Genomic DNA, 24,202 nt, shown 5'->3' with positions numbered 1-24,202 from the left:
CTGCATCTGCCAGCCTCAGGAGACAGGAGCTATAAGGCTGGGAGAAAGTGAGTAGAAGGGGGGCGGAGACCAGGAGGGATGGGAGGCTCCGGGAGAGGTAGAAGCTTGTTACTCTGCTGCTGACCAGGCCTGTGTTAGGCTATGCCATTGTAAATAGAAGGAAACTGGTGGTGGGAAACAGACACAAAGAGCATAGATGTTGCACCAGCTTGGTGCCTCCCTGAGTCTGGGAAGAGAGGGGCCAAAGGGCTGGATACGCATGGCGCAACGGGCACCCTGTTACAGGATCTTTCAGATTGAAAGCTGTTAAATAAATGTTAGCCTTGTCCCCCATCCTCTGATCGTATAGTATTATGAAGGGCTTTGAGCTAAGCATTTTCATTTATTATTTAATTCTTGTCTCTGTGAGGCTACTATCGTTGTTTGAGGATGGGACCAGGAGCAGTGCTAGCCTGTTTGCTTCCTTGACCCTGATGTACTCATTCACTCAGATCACATTGAGCCATGGCCACATCTTCATTCTCCCCCTTGCTAATGTTAGGGAAAGCAGGGCAAGGAACATCACTCCCTGTTGGACCTTCATTGCCACATAAATCAGAGGAAGTAGTTGGAGGCTTGCTTCTTCTCTCTTTGCCCTACCTTCTGCAGAGGCCAGGGTGGTGGTGCTTTTCCCCCCCCAGAGTCCTTGTGAGTGATGGATGTTTCAGATGTCGCAGGGTCTCAGTTGAGGGGGGAAGGAAGCCATCTCACAAGTCCCCTGTAGCTCTGTCTGGTCTGAGAGGCCACTGGATATATTTAGACCCCATGCTAAGTTCACAGCTCAGCATTTTCTAGTCTGATAGGGCAAGCTGAGTGCCAGTGCTCCACATATGGCGGGAAGAATAGCTCAGAGGTTTGAGCATTTGCCTGCTAAACCCAGGGTTGCGAGTTCAGTCCTTGAGGGGACCATTTGGGGTTGGTTCTGCTTTGAGCAGGGGGTTGGATTAGATGATCTCTTGGAGGTCCCTTCTAACCCTAATAACCTATGAATCTATAATGTATTAAGCTTAGATTGCGTGCCTGGTTCTGTCTGCTACCTCCTTAACTACTTAAAATACACCTGTTATAGTTAATAAATTTATTTCTGGTTTACAGCATAATCCAGTTTATGTGATTTCTAACCAGAGGCGGAGGGGCGGGGGTGGCGAGAAGTTGTGCATACTCTCCACCACATCGAGGGAAGAAGTGAATTTCACATAATTTGGAGTTTGTACTCCAAGGGGAGGGATGGACATCTGGGTGCTGTGGCAAGCCCCTTAAGATGAGCCTTCTTAGAGTGGATCTCTTTCTCTCTGTGCAGCTGGGTGTGGCTCTGTCTGTGTGCTTAGCTGGAAAAGGCTGGGGAGCCTAACCCAGCAAGACCAGGTAAAGGGGGCCCAGGCTGGCAGAACAGTCTGACTCACTGGTGTCCTAGAACACCAGGTGACATCCCAGGGGGTCCAGCCCATCACAAGGCCAATCATAGGCAACACATAGGGGGGCATGTGGGATCAAATCTCCCCTCCCAAGATTTCTGCTTGGCCTGCTGCAGGCAGGGTGAAGGGCTCTGTTATTCTCCCACTGTGCCTGCCCCCTGACAGCCGGGCCCAGGTGGGGAGCACAAGGGGTGGGACCAGCCACTTCCCATCCTGGCACTTTGGGGCACAGCAGCTGCTTGAGAGAGAGCCTGGCTGGGGAGGTGGCGGTGGCAGGCTGCCCTCCCATCTGAGCCCAGCTGCCAGGAACAGGGGTTGAGCGAACTGGAAGCATGCTGATGGGAGAAGGGACTGCGGCTCACCTGGCCCCTAACCCTGACAGCCGGGCCTGGACAGGAGGAAGCCCATCACGGACACCTCCCCAGCCAGGCTCCCTCAGGGAGCCACTGCGCTGCACAAAGCCAGCAACCCAGAGCAGCCAGCTACAGCATGTGAGAAGTGGCTCCATCTCATTCCCCACCCGGGCCCAACTGCAAGGGAGGGCAGCTGAATGTGCCAGTGTGGAGGCACAGCAGGAGGACGACAGAGCACCTCCCTCCACAAATAACCGTAGTGGGGTAGGGAGAGTGGGCTAGGCGCAAGGGGTCAATGGGCAGAGACATGTGGGGCGGTCACATGTCTTCCTCTTTAAATTGAGTCCCTGGCTATCAGGAGTCACGAGTCATCTATAGGCCCAGTTAAGTGGGCTGAGCACAGGCGAGTTCCCATGGGCCATGTGGGGAAAGATTCCTTCCTTTTCAGGTTGCACATTAGAAGCAGAGTTGCTTTGCCTCAGCTAATCCAAACTAACGGTACAGGGCGACTCCACCATGGCACGAACAATTCATCCCCCCGCCGTGTCCAAATTCCTGCCTAATCCTAAACTTCTGGATGGTTTCCCAAACCTGCCTCTAAAATCTCATGACTTTCTACGTTATAGTATCTATGGTTTTTGCACCACTATAACTGACACTGGAGAGAACAGTGAGAAAATGGAGAGCCTACTTAGCCTCCAAAGGAGACAGTTATTAAATCCCACCATTCTTGTATGTTTTCCTAGTTTAAAATAAAGTAATTCCATTTATGTAACCCAGGGCATAGGGATGGATGAGAAGTCACAGAAGATATTCTTAGGCTGTTCAATTTAGCTGTGTATCAGCTGTGCTTCTGCCTTACCAATCATTCATGGTGGGAAGGAAAGGACTAGAGAAGTTGAATGGATCTTCTGGCTCAACCCTAACCTAATCCTTATATCTTTCCGGCTACAAAAGGTGGGTTCTACCTCACACAAAAGTGCACATTCATCCTGTGCCACCCCAAAAATACCTCCCTGCCACACACACCCAGCGGAACCACCCCAATTCTAGTGCTTATGGAGCCCTGTACATTGGCGAAAATAGGAGCAAGATTTGTCCAGTAGTGACAGAGAAAGGCCTGGAGGAGATTAAGAAAGAGGGCAAAAGAATCTGGGCGGGGATTTATGAAAGAGATGCAGAAAGTCAAAAAAGAGGAGTGAAAAGGTGAAAGTGACTCCTGATGTCTCATTAAAAGATAGTATTGAACCACTTTAGGTAATAACAGTTGTGCATTAAAGTTAAAAAAAAAAAAAAAAAAAAAAAAAAGTCCAGCTCAGGCTCTTCATTTTGTAATTTCAAACTCAATTTCAGGTGCCTGACAATTTTGCCATCTACTTTTTTCGTCCTCATCAAAACATTTGCCATAGTAAATGTGCCAGCTTGTCTACGATCAAATCCCAGGCTGCTGCTGGTGCCAAATCACTCTGTCTTGGCTGCACAGCAATGCTTCCAATAGCAGATATTATGCAAGGCCTCACAGAGATAAAGAGCAAGAAGTTAGCAGCAGCAAGTTCAAGATCTTTCCGTGGGAAAGCCATTGTTTGCAGCAAGCGTTCCAGCTATCCCAGTTGAGGTGTGAGAGACTCGGAGACCACTATTGCCCCCTCCTCTGCTTCCACTTCAACTTTCACAAAGGAAGTACCTAAAAGGCTGCAGTGCCCTACAGACAGTTTGGGAAAAATCTCTGCTATATCCCACATATTAGTTCTTCACACAAATATATTTAGACCTTAGAGCCAAAACACTGCATTGTTATACTATAAACACTGCTCCTATTTGTGCTCCTGCATCTGAAGGCTAGGGAATGATGTGGAATTGTCTATCTGTGGTTATGTGTGGACATCAAGCTTTTCTAATAAGCATACGATGAAAGGACATAGCATTCCCCAACACAAATGGCACAATGCACTTGCATTGAGCTACAAAGAACAACAGTTTGAAGTATTTTTTGTTCAACAGAGGCTACATCTTCTGCCATAGGATTCAAATTTCCTAACTACTGCCATTAAAGTATAAAAAACAAACAGTGGAAGAACTGTAGACATAACTCTGGCATATGTAGATAAATAGATATAGGAGAAATGTTGTAAGTCTGTTTCCTCTGTAATGCACCTTTCTCCTCTAGTGAAGACTTTTAGGCAATTTGAGATGGCTGTTACAGAGTGAGTGATACTCTTTCATGGAGATTTGTATTTGGTTTTTGTTTTCCTTATTCTGAAATATAATTTAGCCAAAGTACATGATTTTCTCTTTGAGGATGGAAATCACAGCAGTAAACGATCTAAAAGGCTGGGATTGTGCTATACAGCACTTCCGAGTCAGTAGTGAAATATACATCCTGACCCTGCAAACTTTTATTCTCCCAAATTAGTAATGTCAGTGTGTTCAGGCCCATGTTACTCACCTTCATTAACAGCATGAGGCTTAATAATGCAACAAGTACAGTTTGTAAATTTTGCACTGTTGGCTGGACCATGACCTCCACTTGAGGGAAAGAACAACTCCAGCTCCTGGGGGTATAATTGAAATTGAAAATATTTTAGTGTGAAATAGTTGCACGTCTCAGATCTTTAGCATACACAGTATTGTTCTGTGATATCCACAGCCTCATTTATTTAGATACTGCTATAAGAACACCTATATTTATATTTCTCTCTCTAGCACCATTAAATACAATGTTTAGCCATGCCCTGGGTATCTCCCACCTTGGCTGCTGTAAGCATTTCTTCTTCACTTTACTTCCATCTATTCGCATTCAGTCTGTTCAAAATGTTGCTGTCAGAATCTCCTCCCTCATATTGGCTCTTCCTAGTTTTCTGCATTCAGGTCAAGCTTTTTTACTCTCGCCGGAAAATTACTCTATAAATTCTCTCCCTTATTTATATCGCTGATCTCATCCCCTCGCCTCCCACATTCCACCCCTTGGCCTGTGGGAATGGTTGGAATCCCCATTCAGTTCTCAATACGGCACACTCAGACAAAAGGCGAGTCCAAACAGACCTCCTTCCCACTCATCTTGGGATTATCTTTAACAACAACGAGCTTGAGCCTGAACTTCTTGTTTGCTTTCTCTAAGCTCTTTTCTTGCCTTAGAGACACTACCTTTTATGTTCCTGAATGTGAGCTAATGAGACCCATCTGCTCTGGCTGCCAGAGTGAATAAGCAGAATAGATCTGCACCAAAACGCAGTGCCCTACAAACCTGACATTTTGTCACACATATTCTGATCAAGACTCTTTTCCAGTTGCTCCTTTTGTTTCCTTTGCTCACTGTCAACTTCATGCCTTCCTTCCATGCTATTCATTCACTGTGCTCTGAACAGCCTGCCAATGAACATTAGCCAATCACCTGGAACATGGCCTCCAATAAGATGCGTTATTCAACTTAAAAAAAGGAATTTGATTAATTTCCTTTTAAAAGGAAATAATAACCTGGAGGTGTTACCACTAAATTTATCTGATTTTTCCTTGTATAACAGTCTCAGGGGTAACGCTTTCTCCTTAAGTTCCCTCTCAGAGCTTGTCTACACTTACCAGGTGATCGATGCACAGCGACTGATGTATCAGTGGTCGATTTAGCAGCTCTAGTGAAGACCCGCCAAATCGATGGCAGATCGCTCTCCCATTGACTCGTGTACTCCACCTGAACGGGAAGTGCAAGGGGAGTCAATGGGAGAGTGGCTCTCCTGTTGACTCAGGGATAGCTCAGTGGTTTGAGCATTGGCCTGCTAAGCCCAGGGTTGTAAATTCAATCTTTGAGGGGGCCATTTAGGGATCTGGGGCAAAAATCTGTCTGGGGATTGGTCCTGCTTTGAGCAGGGGGTTGGACTAGATGACCTCCTGAGGTCCCTTCCAACCGTGATATTCTATGACATAGCTTAGCATGGACTACACAGTAAGTAGGTCTAAGTACAACAACTTCAGCTACGTTATTCATATAGCTGAAGCTGCATAACTTAGATCGATTCCCCTCCCACCCCCGTAGTGTAGACAAGACCCCAGTTATTTATCACTGTGTTTCAGAAGAAATTAAGCTGAACTTAGATTTTCTCACTCTATAGCTCTTGTCCCTGTAATGACTTGTAATCCCTATCTAAACAATGAGCTAAACAATAAAATTTAGGGGCTCTTTCAATAGAAAAGAAATTACTTCTGTTTTTGCTGCTACCAAATGTACCCTTATTTTAAGTATTTACACCTATCTGAGGCAAAGGGTCAACTTCCTGGATCTTTTTATAGATAATGAAGAGCATGTTTTAAAGACTCTATTCTGGTCTGTTGCCATTGACTTTAAATAAATAAAGCGGTCTCACAACCCCAGGAAAAAACAACATAAGAAAATATTTACAAGTGTAACACTTGTAACTGGCTTTATACAAAACAGATTCCTGAAAGAACAGTAAGGAAAATGACTAAATGAACCAACACTTCAGACATAGGAATACCAAACTAAAACTATATGGAATTCTAAAAACGAGAACCTCGTCCCTATCTATATGCTTAAACTAAGATTACCCCAACTTTGGCCTGTAAAAACAGAGATGTTACCCCTGGATAGCCTAGTAGACAAACCCTCAACTTGATCTGCAATTCATTCTGTGAGAAGGACAATTCAACTATCATCAAACGAGCCCAGAACTTTGTTTCCCTTTCAAAAGATTTTTCCCAGTATGCTTTAACTGACTTTTCTTCCTCCCAGGAAAGTTTCTAAAAGCTGTACCCTACTAATTTTGTTGGCATCTGGTATGTAGTCACCTACCATTGTATGGCATCTGCCCATTTAATTCATAATCCCAAATGCTGTGCCAGAGATAAACTCCAGTACTCACAAGGTAAAGAGAACACCCCCCCCTCCACAAAGATATAAAAATTTATATGCAAGTCTACTAAAATAGTGAGCTAAACATTTACAGCTATCGGAGTAAAAATTAGCTAGCCTTTCAAAAGTAATTACCATAATATTACAAAAAACAGCATTTTTAAAATAATTAAATGAAAGTATAGTAAAGCAACAATCTTATCAATAGAAAGCACACACTTATTGCTCTAACTAAAATCCTGTGTTAATAGATTTTTTTTCCCCACAACCTCTTTCTTCCAAAGCTGCTGTTCAGCTATGCTGGCGGTATGCCAGAGCAGAAATACAGGGTATAGTTACAGTACATGGGCTACAGCAGCACAGCTGCGCCACTGCAGCTACGCCATTATAACAGACACTTGCTACAGAGGTGGAAGGGGTTTTTCCATCACAGTCATACATTCTTCCATCAACCTAGTGGTGTCTATACCAGGGCTTAGGTTGACCTAACTACATCTCTCAGGAGAGTGAATTTTTCACCCCCTCAAGTGACATAGGTAGGTCGACCTAAGTTTTAGGCAGAGACCAGACCACCCTTTGACTCTTACCTTTCCAAGTGAAGACATCTGGATCTTTCAATCTTACAGACTTACCCATGAGCATAAATAACCTAACAGCATCCCAATGCAAGAGGACAAGGGGCTTATTAGTATCTGGTAGTGAGTTTCAGCTGGCCTGACCAATTCAGTGTACCCACCTCACTAATATCATAACCTGTACAAAAAAGTGTCATGAAAGGTATCAATAGAAAGCTAACAACATATTGATCATTAATATTATTGTGTGGTGTATATGTGGTAGACTAATGCAAAATTACAAACATATTGGAAGTTACGTTCTTAAAGTGTGTCTGCCAGGCAGGGTTGAAGTTACCCCCACCCTAAACAGAGGAATGTAGTTTCATCACCTTAGAAGTACTTCCAAGGTACATTAAGAAACAAAGGGAATGCATTTACGTAAGAGGTAAACAGAAGCATCAAAAGGAAAAAAATAACCACTCAGCATCATGGCAGGGGGAAGAGATTAAAGGAAATAGATCATTTTGCATTGTATATAACACCTGTCAGGATCCTTCTCCATCAGACACTATGACCCCTTTCCTCACAGCAGGGGCAATTAACTTTAAGAAGGATTCATTTTCAAAGGTTTAATAAAAGAGAGGGGCAAAGAACCCTCAAGTGATCTTTCACCTAAGACGACAAAGGAGCTGAGCACTTTGTCTTTGTGGGAGATCCTGACCAACAGGGTGATCAGCTATCTTGCTGGAAGGTAGTGTGATAAGAACCTGACCTCGAACCAAGATGGTAGGCTTCTTAAGTCGCAGCCTCTAGAAAGCGTTTTTCACTTTGATTTGCTTGTAACCATTTTCAGCTCTATCTTTCATACCTGGACTTATTAACAAAAGGAGATAGGGTTTTAAATCAACTTGTTTTACTTTTAATTTAAGCCACCACAGTGCTGTATCTGGATTGAAGTGATTGTTAATGCAAGTTAAAGGATAAGCTGTGAACTCTGTCTCCTTAGAGGAGCAAACAAATCTTATTATTCCTCTGAAAGGTCAGGGAAAGAACTGGACATTGCAGAGCACACAGATTTGGGAAATTTCGGGACTGGGATTGTGTTGGGTCACTTGGCTAGTAGTAATCATGGCTGGTGGATACCAGAGTGTGGCTGGTGTATAACAAGCGGGCTGCTGAAATCAGAGTTGCCGAACCAGAGCTGCTTAACACAGAAACACTCAGTGAACGCTTGTCTGCTGGTATCCAGGCTGTGAGCCACAGCAGCAGAACATTTAAGGCATCCAGGGCTAGAGGGCAGGTGGTTCCAAAACCCCTGACTTGCCTGGATTGTACCACAAAACATGACACCCAGTCTCACTACTCTCTTTCCTAGGACCCTTCCAGCCCAAATTCCACTTCTCCTCCAAACGTATCATATGCAACCCAAGTTTCCCTGTGCCTTCAACAGTCTTGCTCACTCACCATGACTCCTTACAGTGCCACTATCCCACAGATTTTCCCCATGTCCCCTGTGATGTTGCATTCCGTATGTTTTATGGAAATATGCTTATGAATATGACATAACTGGAATATGCTTTATCCTAAATACCCCTTGTATGGTATCATTAGAAAGCCTGTAATCCAGTGAGTGTGTTCATCCAATTTGTTTGCATGTAATAAAAAAATAGACAAATAATTTATTTTTAGTTAGAAAAATTAGATATAAACTTGTATTAGTGATGTAAACATATTAAGTGGCAGCCATTAACGGTGCTTCAGAATCAGACTGTACCAGGGAAAGGATCGGGCCCAGACTAGGAAGGAGTCCAGTCTGTAAAAGAAGCTTATTGGAACATCTCTAAGGGTGAGATTTTACCTGTAATCAGTTTCTTAATGTATTAGGCTTAGACTTGCATGTTTTGTTTGATTTTGCTTTGTGACTGACTTTGTTCTGGCTGTTATTACTTGAAACCACTTAAATCCTACTTTTTATACTTAATAAAATCACTTTTATTTATTAATAAACCCAGAGTAAGTGATTAATACCCCGGGGAGCAAACAGCTGTGCATATCTCTCTATCAGTGTTAATTTATGAATTTACCCTGTATTATCTTTATACAGAGTAAAACAGATTTATCTGGGGTTTGGATCCCTTTGGGAACTGGGTGTCTGGGTGCTGCAGACAGGTAACCTGCTGAGCTGTTTTCAATTAAGTCTGCAGCTTTGGGAGCATGGACCAGACCCTAAGTCTGTGTTGCAACAGGCTAGTCTGCCTGGCTCATCAAGACAGGATTCTGGAAGTCCCAAGCTGGCAGGGAAAACAGGCTCAAAAGTAATTTCAGCACATCAGATGACAGTCCCAAGGGGATCTCTGTGACCGAACCCATCACATCCCCCCCACAAATTCACACCCAGACCCCACCTCAGACACTTGCTCCCCCATAGAACCCAGAGCTCCAATCGTGTCACTTATCAGAGTCCTGCTCCTTACGCATGCCCCTATATTCCCCTAACACATGCACATCAATATTTTTAAGCTTTGGCAATGTTTATATCCGCCAATGATACATTGATACATATAAACTTTTACAAGCTGAGCTGGTAGGAATAAAGAGGGGCATGTTAGGGAACAAAGTATGGGTGAGCATCTGGTGAAGCTGGCAGTGGGGATGGTTAAGGGTAAGCAGGGGTTATGCAAGGTGAAGCCTGGGGCAATTCAGGATATGCACAGAAGAGTAACAATCTGGGAATCTGCGGGGGATATAAAGGGGAGAGAGCCATTTACATGATTAACTGCTAACATTGATACAAGCTTATTAAAATATGGGAAATGTCCACACAGAACCTCTGTTACCTTTGAGTTAAAGTTGTTCAGCTACAACTATTTATTGCCGTATTTCAGTTTGTGTTAAGTTATTCAAACACCCCATTTATTTCACTTCACGGCACACACTCATACTGATCAATATGCAACCATATATCTGTAACACCAACACGCACTCACAAATTTCAGCTTTGTAACTTCCACATAAATATTTATAAGACGTCACCCAATCCTACAGCTTTTCCTAAATATTACAGAAAAATAGATTGCAAACAGTGATTGCAAAATGACATTTTACCTCACTTACACACACCAGTCCAAAGCCACATACGATGAAATTTATGAGAGCTCTTACACTCATATTAACCATCAAAACACAGGACTATAAGCTCTAAACATGGTTGGAATTCCAGGGTGCCCGCTGATTGTTCAGAATGACGGTTGAGATATGCGGGCTGTGGGTGGCGGAAAGAAAGTAATTATGGTTGGGAAGGGATGAGTGGAACATTGATGGGGCGTTGAATGATTTAACTGCTTATTTCCTTGCTTTTTAGAATTTGCATTGCTAAGCCATCCAGTCTACATAATTAACTCAAAGTTAAAGCATCTGTAATATATACAGGCTTGGAAGTATTACATTTTAATTGGCAAATGTTCATTTTAGCATATCAACAATATTATCATCAATAATCATCAAAATTTACACATATACACGAGTAAGACTTTATGGGTCAAATCCAGTGATTTAGATTTTTGAATCAGGCTCGTTACAAATGGACTAACGAATGAATAGTAAGAGCAGGTATTAGTTCATTTAAGAATATTCTACTCTATTTTGACATGTGATGTTGACAGTGAGTTTTTGCAGTTTATAAGCTTTAACCTTTTGAATCTCAATGTCTTCTGTCATTAAAGAATTACCTGATTGCCTCTCCATAATTTCCTACAGCTGGGAACATTTAAATAGATACAAATCTTTAAAAACACATCTTACACACCTCAATATCTGCTGAAATTACAAAAAAAATAATCAAATTCTGCCAGAAAGTGGTACAGAATGTGGCAGATCTGTTAGTCTCAGTGTCCTTGGCCACATTTTTTAAGTTTAGTCCCTCCAGGCTGGTGTGGAAGTATATAGGCAGTATAGCCTGCACAGTTACTATTTGCACTGTGGATAAAGACTGTCTACAAATGTGTCACTGTAGAACATTTAAATCAGCACTAAATTCAAATGAAAAAAAATAAATGGGATTTCTGTACTGATTGCAGCCTGATCACCAGATTAAGTAAAAATACAGCTTAGCAAATGAACTTAATGAATAAATATATTTAAAAACTTACTCGAGCAGCAGAAGCAAAGGAGTCAGGGCCATGAGCTGCATTTCTTATGCCATCTGTTCCAAACAATGCTCTAATGCTGCCCGGGGCATCAGCACGAGCCACGCCAGAGTTTGCAGGTCCCAGTAACTTCTTCCATTCAGACACAGCATCATCTCCTAAAATCTCCATGGCAACAGCAGGACCACTTGTAATAAAGTGGAGAAGCTCACTGCAAAACAGACAGAGCAGTCAGGGAATTCATTATACAGAGAACAACAAAATCTATGGACCGGTTTTCAACTCTCACTAGTGTCACAGGAAAAGATAACAGTTCACAACACAAGTTACCACACATGATGGTGTGTAACACCAGGCTCTGGAGGAATACTGAGTAGGATAAGGCAGGGAAAATGGAGGCAAAAGACCACGGGTGAGCCATTCCTTCTTTCCACTTGTGCTCCTTCGACACTGTAGACACATTGGTGTCCATCTAACAGACTCTATTCAGCCTGTAAATTTTTCCTCATTAAGGCAACATGAGCACTCCTATCAGAGACCTCTGCCTCCTTCATCCACCTCTAAATCCTCTTATCCAGTACTTGCCATCCTCTCCAATTAGCTTCTCTCACAGAGGGAAACACTCAACCTGTGCATGCTCCCTCACATCTGTGAGAGGCCTTGCATCAAACATGTGCATTACCTCAAAATATTCACTCCACCATGTGCTTCTTGCCCGTGAGACATGGAGGGGACTCTAATCTCTGCCCCTCACTGAAATGGGAAACTGAATTCTAGTGAAAGAGGCCCCTTAGCCTTGCTAATAATGTGTGATTAGGGAAAAAGTAAGGTAAGATGAAAATAGATTGTATGCAGTTTTGTAACACAAATTTCTTATTTGTTTAGCACAGATAATGTGCTCAATGCTGTACAAGCCACAGAGATAAAGACAATCCCGTCCCCACAGACTGCTGCAGTCTTTCTATTGAATCAGACAGACTGAGAAATCACTATATAATGGGAAATATGGAGCAGGGAAAAGAAAGTTGTTTGTTACTTTTTGTACTGCAAACTCACAATTTCTTGGTATCATGGAAGTCATCACATATTGGGGGAAGATTTGAATAAAGAGAGGGTGACATGAGGAAAACACAAGGAACACATGGTTAAAGACTCAAAAACCAGGAAATCCCAAAGTTAAGTTTGAATATGTGTAACCTTAATTCTGCTCCAGTGAACATATTCATCATGATATAGCTTTCAGTTGCAGAGCCAAATACTATCATCTCTGCAGCAACCCACCTCATTCAGTTTGAAGGCTGGATGCTGCACAATGAATGAAAAAGTTGTGCGACATTTTTTTTTATTCAATTATTGTTAAGGTTACCTTTTTTATGGCTTATAGACAAATACAGACACAGAGACAAAAATTATTTCTGGAAAGCTCCTTATTTCTTAAAAATAACTGCTGCACAAACTATTTACATTAATGCGTATGTAAAATATGAAATTTAACATTCTGAACATTTAATCTCCAAAAAGTTAATAGCTATTTTTTCCTGCTATTCAGTAAACTTTCATTAACTACCAATCTTGTCAATTAAATCTGAAAGTCCTGTTTATGAAACACCATAATAAACCTCTAATAAAATGCTATATGTAATTGGGTATGAGAATTTAAATTTTATGAGCGTGAGGATACTTTTTCGGTTCACTTACTATAGCAAAATCCCATACTACAGGTATCAGGTATCGCTGGATGGCAGACAGAGTACATTATAGTAAATAGAGGGCTTACAGTTTCTCAGTCGGCCATTAGTTTAGCAATCCATGAAATAACACTGCACTGAACTCTTGTTCATTTATAAATTTATTCAAGCAGACTTACTCAGCAAAGAAAAAATGACAACTCTTTGTTTTCCTAGGATCTATACTAGTCTGACATTTCCAAGGGTCATTTCTCTACAGTGGACAGAAGGAAACAACCTGCACCTACACAAACCAATTGCTGGTCCTAGAATTAGGTGGCGATTACTATATTCGCAATGCTCAGGAACCTCACAAAAGTGCTCCACTTGGCTCTCTGTCAGTTGCAGTTTCTTGTTCTGCATGACCAAGAACATAAGTATCTCTACACAGCTGACGTTAGAGCGCTGCCACGGCAATACTTATAAGTAGCTATGTAGTCACGGTTCCAGCACTGGAAGAGAGCTGTCCCAGTGCTGTAAAAAAAACATAGCTCCCAGTGCTGGTGCACCGTCCCAGTGCACCTGCCACTTTACAGCACTGAACTTGCATCACTCAGAGAAGTGTTTTTTCACACCCCTAAGCGAGGAAAGTTTCAGCACTGTAAGTGGCAATATAGACAAGCCCTAACTAGGGTTGACCTCAACCAACTATACTGTGCTAAGAGCTGTTAACCTGGGTCCAGACTCAGGAATAGATTAGCTACCCCACCTTCTTTGCTAATCGGATAAAGCCTATATGTAAATAACAAATAGCATTTATCCATTATGCACCCTAATTAAACTTGATGCATGAGTCTGACGTTATTGACATAATCTGGGACCATATAGAACATGGTTGCAACCAAAGTTTTTTAGAGGCACCAAATCTTGTATAAAGGGGATCAAATGAGGTGTCTAAGACAAGGCTATGATTTGCTGGTTATAATTATGGTGTCTATATGTGTGTATCATGTTTGTAGTTGAAGTTATGAATATTGGCTCTATACTGTCTGTATTTCAAACTTATGTTACGCTTCTAGATAACATCTCAGACAGGCTGGTGTTAGCTCTGCCTGGCCTGCTTGATGGCCCATTAAGGACCATCAGCTATACAACTGACCCATTGAGAGAAGGCAGATACGCCTTGTAACTCAGCAAAGTAAGCAGGAACTTGCCCATGTGACTCCAGACTCGATTTTGCTGTAATTTTCCACAGTAAGAACAAAGAAGTGTTCTTACACCTGCAAAAGACTATAAAAGGCTGATGCCTCATCTCCATCTTGTCTTCAATCCTGCTTCTTCCCTCTGGAGGGACTTTGCTACAAACTGAAGCTCTGCACAAAGGACTGAATGACCCATCCCAGCCGGGGATGTACTCCAGGGACTTGATTTGAACCTGCAGTTTACTCCATCACTGCTACAAGCCTGAACTAAAGACTTTGCCATTACTGTATGTAATTGATTCCATTTAACCAATTCTGGCTCTCATCTATATCTTTTTCCTTTTATGAATAAACCGTTAGATTTTAGATTCTAAAGGACTGGCAACAGCGTGATTTGTGGGTAAGATCTGATTTGTATATTGACCTGGGTCTAGGGCTTGGTTCTTCGGGATTGAGAGAACCTTTTTTCTTTTACTGGGGTGTTGCATTTCATAACCATTCATCCCCAGGATGAGTGGCACCAGCGGTGATACTGGGACACTGGAATATCTAAGGGAATTGCCGCAAGTACTCTTGTTCTTTTTACACAGAGTTCTGTATCTTGTCCAAGACCAGCCATACATAAAACACGTGCCACAATTTTTTAAATACTTGTGCTTTTGCGTATTTGCTACCAGAAGGGTATCCGGGACTGGATGGTATTCTGCAATTCTCACTGATTGCAAGCCATATTCTGTATCTGGAGAGTCTCCCTCTCATGCTTCTCTTTAGCTAGGGTCCTTTCCGCATCTTATAGGGTGAATGCATTCATTAGCACTCAATGGGGCATGGGATTGTGGAACTAGACACCAGACAGCTAGGTCCATTTTAGGAGGAAGTTGGATGGGGTCCCCACACAAAACTTTGCATAGGCTCCCTTGAAACTTAAGCCCAGTTCTGGTTTTGCCACATTCTTGTAGTGTCACATGCATGTGAAATGAATGCCACGCACTGTAAAGAAAGTTCTCCAGGACAATCTTTTCCTGTATAGTAAATGAACATAACCTCAAAAATATGTACTTACTTGTAAAAGGGCTTTGATTGATGGTCTACATGGAGATCCATTGCTTCTTTCCTAGAAAAGATTTTAAAAAAATCCTTTCATGAATCATTAATGTATAATTGTTCATTAATGTGCCTAAGTGGGAAGCTTCTCCCAATACCAGGTAGTTTGTGCTTATGCCCTAAAGCATCAGGGTTAATATACCTCATACATTTTTATCATAACAAGTGCAACTCTGAATACTCCTTTTACCCAGAAAAACTGATAATCCTCTGGGTCCTTTCAAATTCTGCTAAACTCATGGCTTCTATGGAATCCTGTAGGAATGAGTGCTACAGATTAGTTGCATATTGTGTAAGAGTATATCCTTCCAGTAGTTCTAAATGTGTTGCTTTTCAACTGCAAGTATCTGACATTCAAAAGTTGAGCCATTTTAATTGGATAGGTCTTGTGGTATGTTTCTGTTTACTGATTGGAGGAGCGATGCTTTCAGAAGGAAGCTTTTCATGTGAATACTCACTATGTCAAATCAAAAACTACTTTCCACAAATACTCTAAATATTTGCTTAAAATTCTCTATTTCAGCAATAATTCCTACCAATGATCTAATTCAATAGAATATTCATGGAAAGTGTACAGAAAAGTGGCATGAACCCAGTCTAAACTACATAATGTATAAATCCGAACAAATATTTGTGGATATTTTTTCAAAATATTTGCTCAGCCCTACTACTTAGCCAAAAATCTCCTATGGCATTAAATATAAAGACAACCTTGCTAGCTGTAACCCTAGTTCCCATTCTCTGTCAGCAGATCCGCACTTGTAGAACATGGAAAGTTGCATTCATCTTGGACAATGATCTATCTGAGAAGTGATTAGCTGAAGAGACTGGAAAACTGACTTACGAAAGTAGGCATCTGCCCTTGCTTTCATATCTAAGCAACGGGTTTTACAAAAGGTGTGAATCAAGTTAACAGGGTCTGCCAGGCAAATGTCAGCAGAAAAAACAAAAACAAATAAATAAATAAAAGCAGAAGCTGATCTGGACAAGCCAACCTAAAGGGATATTTGAGATTAGGACTTTGGCATTACTCAAGGGTGAAAGTAACTTACAGGACTTGCTGGTATTGCTGGAGTCCTGAGGGGGCGTGGCCTCATCTGGAAGAAGCGTGGCCTCTCAAGATTTAAAGGCCCTGGGGCACCAGCTATGGCTGGGAGACCCAGGGCCTTTAAATTAACCAGGGGCTCCCAGCTGAAGAGGTGGCTGGGAGCCCCCCGGGGCTCGGGGGCAAATTAAAGGCCCCGGGGCTCCGGCCACTGAGGGAAACCCCGAGCTCTGCGGGGCTGGGGCAGGGATTTAAAGGGCCCAGAGCTCCTGCCACTGAGGGGAGCCCCGAGCCCTTTAAATCCTGGCCCCAGGTCGGCCGCCAGAGCCGTGGCCAGGATTCAAAGGGCTCTGGGCTGCCCACAGCCGCGGGGAGCTCTGAGCCCTTTAAATCCCAGCCTCTGCCCGGCCGCCGGAGCCACAGCTGGAATTCAAAGGGCTCTGGGCTGCCTGCAGCGGCGGGGAGCTCTGAGCCCTTTAAATCTCAGCCGTGGATGGAATTTAAAGGGCTCTGGGCTGCCCACAGCGTCAGGGAGCATTGAGCCCTTTAAATCCCAGCCCTTGCCTGGCTGCTGGAGCTGCGGCCAGGATTTAAAGGGCTCTGGGCTGCTCGCAGTCGTGGGCAGCCCAGAGCTCTTTCAGTCCCCACCATGGAAGCCGGTGCAGTCCAGCACGGCGTACTAGCTCTTGCCGGTACGCTGTACCGGACCGGCTTACTTTCACCTCTGGCATTACTAGATGGTATCACTAAAAATATGGTGCAAGTCCAAGGGACAAAAGTACAGGGTCCCATGAAAACCACAAATACTCAACCACCATTTTAGATTCATCCTACATCACTGTCCGATTATGGCTTCTTTAATAATCTTTCATTTTGCAGGGCAGGCAAGGGACTTTTCTGAACAGAAGGTAATAAAAATTTACATCTTATATAAACTGTTTGGATTTATTTTCCTCAGGGTAAGCAAAATCCAAAATATATAAAGTGGTTCAACAGAGATTCAGTTATCATTGGAGAAACTGACATAAAACCAAGGAAGAACCCAGAGCTCCAGGAGCAATGTGCCAAGACAGCAGACCTCATGCTCCTTTTGGCCTGGGCATCTGTGGGAGGTGGTGATGGAGCAGGGTGGCTGGAAGAGGGATTCTCCACATACAGTTTCAGAAGAGACACATGGAACTCTTCAAATTGTCTCATTATGGGGGTAGAAGTCTCCAGGAGGGGAGATGCACAGACCAGGGCCTCCTTGGTTAGCAAAGTAATAATAAGCCCTACTTGGGTCTGGTCAGTGGAGAATGACTGGGGCTAATGCAGGAACAGGAGCCAGCACTAGCTCACGAAACCACGGAATTTGTTATGGTCCCCCATCAAACTTATCCTGCATTAAAATCTCCAACTCCCTAGAAGCCAGAGCAGCAGATATGGGTGGGACAGCTTGAGCCTGTAGCACTGCAGTTTGTACTGCATAACCTGAGATTGTAGGGTCTGCAGGATTCTCAAAATGTCCTGCAGGGGCATGGCTGCCTCTGAGGAATCCATCTGAAGGGCAGTCCAGCCACTTACCCACCCTTATTCAATCTTTTGGGTTCCTCAAACTGTCAGTGACCGAGCTGTGGGCAGTCTTGCCGAATGGTTGGAACATGACTCTGGCATACCAGTTTGAGCTGAATCCAGACGCGAAGTCCAGGATCTCAGCCAGATGTTAGAGTCCAAAGCCTAACGGTCAATCAGATTTACAGACAGAAGGTGGAGTCGAGGATCTGAGCTGGGAATCAGAAGTCAAGAAGGAGTTGGGGGGTGGAACAGGAGCAGCCTGAGGCTGGAGCAGGAACCAAGCTAGCGGAAGTGGAGACAAGGGCAGGACCAAACACAGATATGGGCTAAGAATGCATTGAGCATGAACTGAACTGCTACTGAGCGTTAAGTATCAGCCTGTTCACTCTTTCAGTCAGTCAGATGGCTCAGTCAGACAGCTGCTATCAAAGCCAGCTGCATTCACTGGATTGCCAGGAGACAGGCTCTGCTGCAGGCTAAGCCCAACTAACATCCTGAATTATGCATCATATGAGAAACCTAGATATGATTATGAAACAGATTATTCTCTTTGCTACTCAGTGGAATAGATCTAATGTTCGGAATGACATGGAATAACTGTGAGGATACTCTTCAGTTCAAAATAATCAAATCCTATAGGAAACGTTAATAGAGCCTTACCGTGAAAGTACCATCATTTTGGCTTTAGTTATTGTAAATCCAGCATTAATGATGATATCAACTAGTTCTCCAATCTTGGGTACTGCATCAGGTTTAACCAAAGCCAGTGTTCTGAAAAAGCAGGGGAGAAAAATTGGAATTTTCATTCTTTAGGAAAAGACAAAGTTAAAGTTACACTTAAGGAAAAAAGGCTCACACTAGGAAATACAGAAATGCAGTTACAGTCATCCAACAATTTTACCTCAGTCCTTTACTGACCTTCCACCCAGCACATGGATATCTTTCATGTATGATGAAGGCATTAAAACCTTAAACAAAACGGTTACCTACCTTTTTGTAATGGATGTTTTGAGATGTGTTGCTCAAATCCAGTGCATTCTAGGTGTGTGCGTGTCCACATGCACAGTCATTGGAGATTTTTGCCTTAGCGGTACCTGTAGGGTTGACTGTAGCGCCCTCTTGAGTGCTGCGATCATCCGCTAGTATATTAGGCGCTACTGACCCTACATCCTCTCAGTTCCTTCTTACCAGCAACTCCGACAGAAGAGCAGAAGGGCGGGCAATGGAATAGACATGAGTAACACATCTCAAAGAACAGTTACGAAAATGTAGGTAACTGTTTTTTCTTTGAGTGCTTGCTCATGTCAATTCCAATCTAGGTGACTCACAAGCAGTATCCTCGGAGGTGGGCTTAGAGTTCACTATTTAGCAGCTTGTAGTACTGCATCGTTCCGGCCTTGCTGGGTAAGTACATAACGGGACGTGAACATGTGGACGGACGGATGGATGGACGGCCAACTGGTTGCCCTATAGATGTCCTGGATAGGCACTTGGGCTAGGAAAACTGCCAAAGAGGCTGGCACCCTGGTTGAGTGTGCGGTGACAATCATCCAAGGTGGCTCTTTCTCCTGATCGTAACAGCAGCAAATGCAGGCAGTGATCCAAGAAGAAATTATTTGAGGGGACAGTGGACGACCTTTCATCACGTCAGCGACTGTGATGAACTGCGTCGATTTGCAGAATGGCTTGGTTCTTTCAATGCAGAAGGCTAGCACCCTCCTGTCATCTAGGGAATGCAATCTACACTCCTCCTCCAACTTATGTGGCTTTGGAAAAGACAGGTAAGTAAATGTCCTCGCCCATATGAAACTGCGAGACCACCTTGGGCAGGAAAGCCAGGTGTAGCCGCAGCTGGACCTTGTCTTTGTAGAAGACTATATAGGGTGATTCCAAGGTAAGCACTCTAATCTCAGAGACCTGGCAGATGGATGTTATCACAACTAGGAATGTGATCTTCCAGGACAGGAGAAGGAGAGAGCAGGAAGCCAGAGGCCTGAAGGGGGGGTTCCGTGAGCCATGGCAGCACAAGATTCAGGTCCCATGGCAGAACAGGATCCCTGATGTGCGCGTAGAGGTGCTTGAGGCCCTTGAGGAACCTGGCAGTCATATCCCAGGCAAAAACTGACCTACCCTCAGGCGCCAGACAGAAGGCCGAAATAGCAGCCAAGTGGACCTTGACAGGTCAAAGGGACAGGCCTTGGCACTCGAGATGCAGAAGCTAGTCCATGATCATCTGCAGCGAGACCCACTCAGGCCAAATGCCTTTAGCCGAGGTCCAATAAGTGAACCACTTCCATTTGGCTAGGTAGGTCGCTCTGTGGAGGGCTTTCTGCTGCCCAACAGGACCTGCTGGACAGAGGCTGAGCAATCTGGCTCCTCTGCATTTAACCATGCAGCAGCCAAGCCATCAGGTGCAGCGACACCAGGTTCAGATGAGGAAGACTGCCATGGTTTTGGGACAGCAGGTCCGGCCTGAGTAGCAGCCATAATGGACCAGCCAACGAGAGGTCCAGCAGCAAGTCCAGTGCTGGTCAAGCCGGCACTATGAGGATCACCTTCACCTTGTCCTGCTTGATTTTGACAAGGACTCTGAATCAGTGGACTGGAGGGAAGGCATATAACAGAGCCACGACCATGGGAGCAGAAAAGCGTCCAACAAGGAGCCTCTTTTGATCCCCAAATTGAGCAGAAAACATGGCATTTCCTGTTTTGCATGGACACGAATAGGTCCACCTGGGGCATTCCCTACCTCTGGAAGATGAAGCTAGCCAATTCCGGATGGAGGGACCACTCGTGGCGAGACAAGAAAGTCCTTTTGAGGCGATCTGTCAAAGCATTCCTGGGCCTCGGGGAGGTGTGAGGCTACAAGATGGATGTCGTGTTATATACAGAAGTCCCAGAGCCTGAGGACTTCCTGGTAAAGGGCAGACAACCTGTCCCTGCCTTGCTTGTTGACATAGAAAATAGTCGCTGTATTGTCCGTTAGGACTTGGACTACCTTGCTTTTTATGTGAGGTAGGAAGGCTTGACAGGCCAAGCGAACCGCTCTGAGCTCCCTGAAGCTGATGAGTAGGGAGCGATCGTGACTTGACCAATGACCCTGTGTGCTGAGATCGCCCAGGTGGGCTTCCCACCCCAGGTCTGAGGCATCAGAGATGAGAGTCACAGATGGGGATGGAGCCACAAAGGGAACCTCCTCCAACACCGATGTAGGATTCCGCCACGATGTGAGTGATGACAGTACATGATCCGGGACCTGGCCCACATAGCCCACACTGTGTCTGTTGAGGACATAGACCAACACCAGCCATGCCTGCAGGGGCCTGAAGAGGAGCCGTATGTGCTAGACCACGTAAGTGCAGACCGTCATGTGGTCCAACAATTGTAGCCACGTATGAGTGGTGATGAGAGGGTGGGCTTGCATGCATGAGATCAGGTCCACCATGGCTGGGAACCGAGCTTCGGGAGGAAGGCTCTGGCCTGAATAGAGTCAAGGACTGCTCCAGTGAACTCTACAAACTCCAATTAACTCTATGCGACAGAAATCTGCACCATGGTGAACTCTGGTGGGAAGCTAGACAGTACCATGGGTGCAGGGATCGGCGTCGTGACTCAGATGTTCCGTGCCTTGCAAGCAGAGACCTTGGCGGCAGGGACCTGTGTCTTCTAATCGGGGACTGAGGCCACGGTGATGGGGATTGATGCCTGCAGAACAGGGATGTGCCGCTACTTTAGGGGGCAGTACTATAACCAGCTTGCTCATAGATGCGGAGACCTTGGCCGGTTCCATCGCCTGGCTTGGTGTCTGTGGTGCTGGCCAGCCTACTTGCTCTTTGGCCACAAGGCCGGCTTCAGGCACAGATGACTCTACTAGGGGACAGGACCCCCTGCTGCTCCCAGGAGTCGGACATGGGTCCCTGGCTGGACTAGGGGGTCCGACCGTAGCAGTACCCCGAGTAGCTCCATGCAGGCACGTGGTCTGACAAAGGTCCTTTACCCAAAGCCCGCTTTTTCTGCGGTGCCAGCAGGCTTGTTGAATTCAACTACTTAGGCACCAGGGAGGGGGCATGGTGCTGGTAGGGTTCCAGTGACAGTGGTGTGCTGCATGCTGACACCAAGGTGCTGGACATGGAGTCAGATTGGGAGGGCTCCAATGTAGGTCAAAGCGCAGCCTCCATGAGGAGGGCCCTCAAGTGGATAGCCTGTTCCATTTGAGCTCGAAGGCAAAATTTTTGCAGATCCTGTACTTGTCCTTTCTGTGGAACTGCCCCAAACACTTTAAACAGCTCTCATGGGGTTCACTAGTGGGCATCAGCTGGCTACACATTGAGCATGGCTTAAACCTGGGGAATGGGGCATGCCCCGCTCTGATGGGAAGTCCCAGCCAAGACTTAACACCTAAACAACTACTCGAACACTTAACTTAAAGGTCTAAGCACCTAACAACTAAAAACAAAGGAGAGAGAACAAGGGACTGTAAGAACTGCTAATTCTCTTGCAGCTGACCAACTCTCATGGGGTGTAAGAACGAGGGTGTAGGGTCAGCAGTGCCTAATATACCAGTGCATGAGCACGGCACTCAAGAGGGTGCTACAGTCGACTCTATGGGTACTGCTAAGGCAAAAATCACCGATGACAGCACAAGGGCACGCTCACACCTAGAATGGAATCTACATGAACAAGCACTCAAAGAAGAAGAATATTTGTCTGTGGCATGGTCAGCAGTACGTATGGAATCTCTGTGTCATCTAAAATGTCTGCAACTGCAGATACGGTAGCATGTATCTATGCTAAGTCTCACAATCGGGCAATCCTTTATAATAAAAAGTCCATGTACCTTTGTGAGGCTGTCCTGAATGTGGTTACTGCTGAGAATGTGAAAGCCTAATTTTCTGGTGAATGCACAGCTCGTTGAGATCCTTAGACAGAAGGGGCTATAGAAGTGCAAATAGTATATTTATTTGATTTATAAAGTGAAACTATTTCATGCTGGAGGTTGAGATATTTTTCCATCATATCCTCCCACCCCCATCACACTCTAGAAAAGCAAGCCTTAACATTCCATTTGTTCCCTTTTCCCTCTTCCATTTCTGCCTGTTTATTCACACTGCTCTTTATGTACAGAGTGGCCTCCTGATTAACAAGCGGCTATGCTCTTCCTATTCAAATCCTTCCATAAAAATTGTGTTTCTTCCACAAAGCTTGTAAAAAAAAGATCCTTATTTGTATTCTAGTACTGCCTAGAGGTCCCATCATGCTAGGTACTGCACAAACACAGGAGCTCTCTTCCAAAGAGCTAATAGCTAAAAAGGCAGGATAAAGCAAGCATTATCTCTGTTTTATGGATAAGAACTATATTATGAAAGAAATCAAAACAAAATCCTCTACGCTATCCAGTTCACCCTGTCTTCTCTGCAATTATCTTTTATACTCTAAGCACTTGGGAGCCAGGATTCTTTTTATCATTTTGTTTTGTACAGCACCAAGTGCATGGTCAGTACTAAATTCATTATTAGTCATAAATAGTAAGCAGCATAACAGGAACTCTGTAAAACGACACTGTGTGCGCTTCCATTATTTATTCTTACAGTGAGTCAGCATCAAATGTGCTCAAGCTTACAAATCAACAGATTTAACCACCTGTACCACAAACTCTGCCTGGAATCTGAAAATCCAGTGAGGCTCTTCTGTTTTTTACATCATTTCCAGCAATGGAAGATATTCAAGACTGAATGTTTCCTTTAGACCAGTGCATCTATATAGAGAAGACAGATGCTGCCAGTTTGCTCATTTTATTTCCCAGCATACTGAAGAAGACAGCTTCTGTGTACTACAATTTGTTCTAACTGGAAGTAACATACTGAAATTAGGGGTAATTCACAAAGTGCCATTCCATTTGCTCTGATCACTAAAAGATGTCAAAGTTGCAGATGCTGTGGAGAAAAACATAACACTCTAGTCATCGCCCAAGGCTTTTACAGAGAATGGACACAGAAAAATGTTAGAAGGGAGGTGGAAATTAATTTGATACTCCTGGTGGGGCAGATGAAGGGATAGACCAGGGGTCGGCAACCTGTCAGAAGTGGTGGGCTGAGTCTTCATTTATTCACTTTAATTTAAAGTTTCACATGCCAGTAATACATTTGAATGTTTTTAGAAGGTCTCTTTCTATAAGTCTATAATATATAACTAAACTATTGTTGTATGTAAAGTAAATAAGGTTTTTAAAATGTTTAAGAAGCTTCATTTAAAATTAAATT

General features: G+C 44.0%; 1 protein-coding gene across 2 annotated transcripts in view; it reads right to left on the bottom strand.

Annotated features, from left to right (window-relative positions):
• NME7 (NME/NM23 family member 7) overlaps positions 1-24,202 on the bottom strand; it is a 170,894-nt gene that overhangs the window by 91,586 nt on the left and 55,106 nt on the right. For both annotated transcript variants that reach the window (XM_075072346.1, XM_032790961.2), the window contains 4 exons: positions 18,603-18,713; positions 15,303-15,353; positions 11,374-11,581; positions 4,254-4,359 (listed from right to left, as the gene is read on the bottom strand). In XM_075072346.1, coding sequence (XP_074928447.1) covers positions 4,254-4,359; positions 11,374-11,581; positions 15,303-15,353; positions 18,603-18,713 — 476 coding nt within the window. The remainder of the gene's footprint in view (positions 1-4,253; positions 4,360-11,373; positions 11,582-15,302; positions 15,354-18,602; positions 18,714-24,202) is intronic.

This window comes from Chelonoidis abingdonii, chromosome 1, assembly GCF_003597395.2.
Source record: "Chelonoidis abingdonii isolate Lonesome George chromosome 1, CheloAbing_2.0, whole genome shotgun sequence".
Lineage (NCBI taxonomy): Eukaryota > Metazoa > Chordata > Testudines > Testudinidae > Chelonoidis > Chelonoidis abingdonii.
Note: the sequence above shows the minus strand (reverse complement) of the source record. Positions and strands in the feature narration are given on the sequence as shown.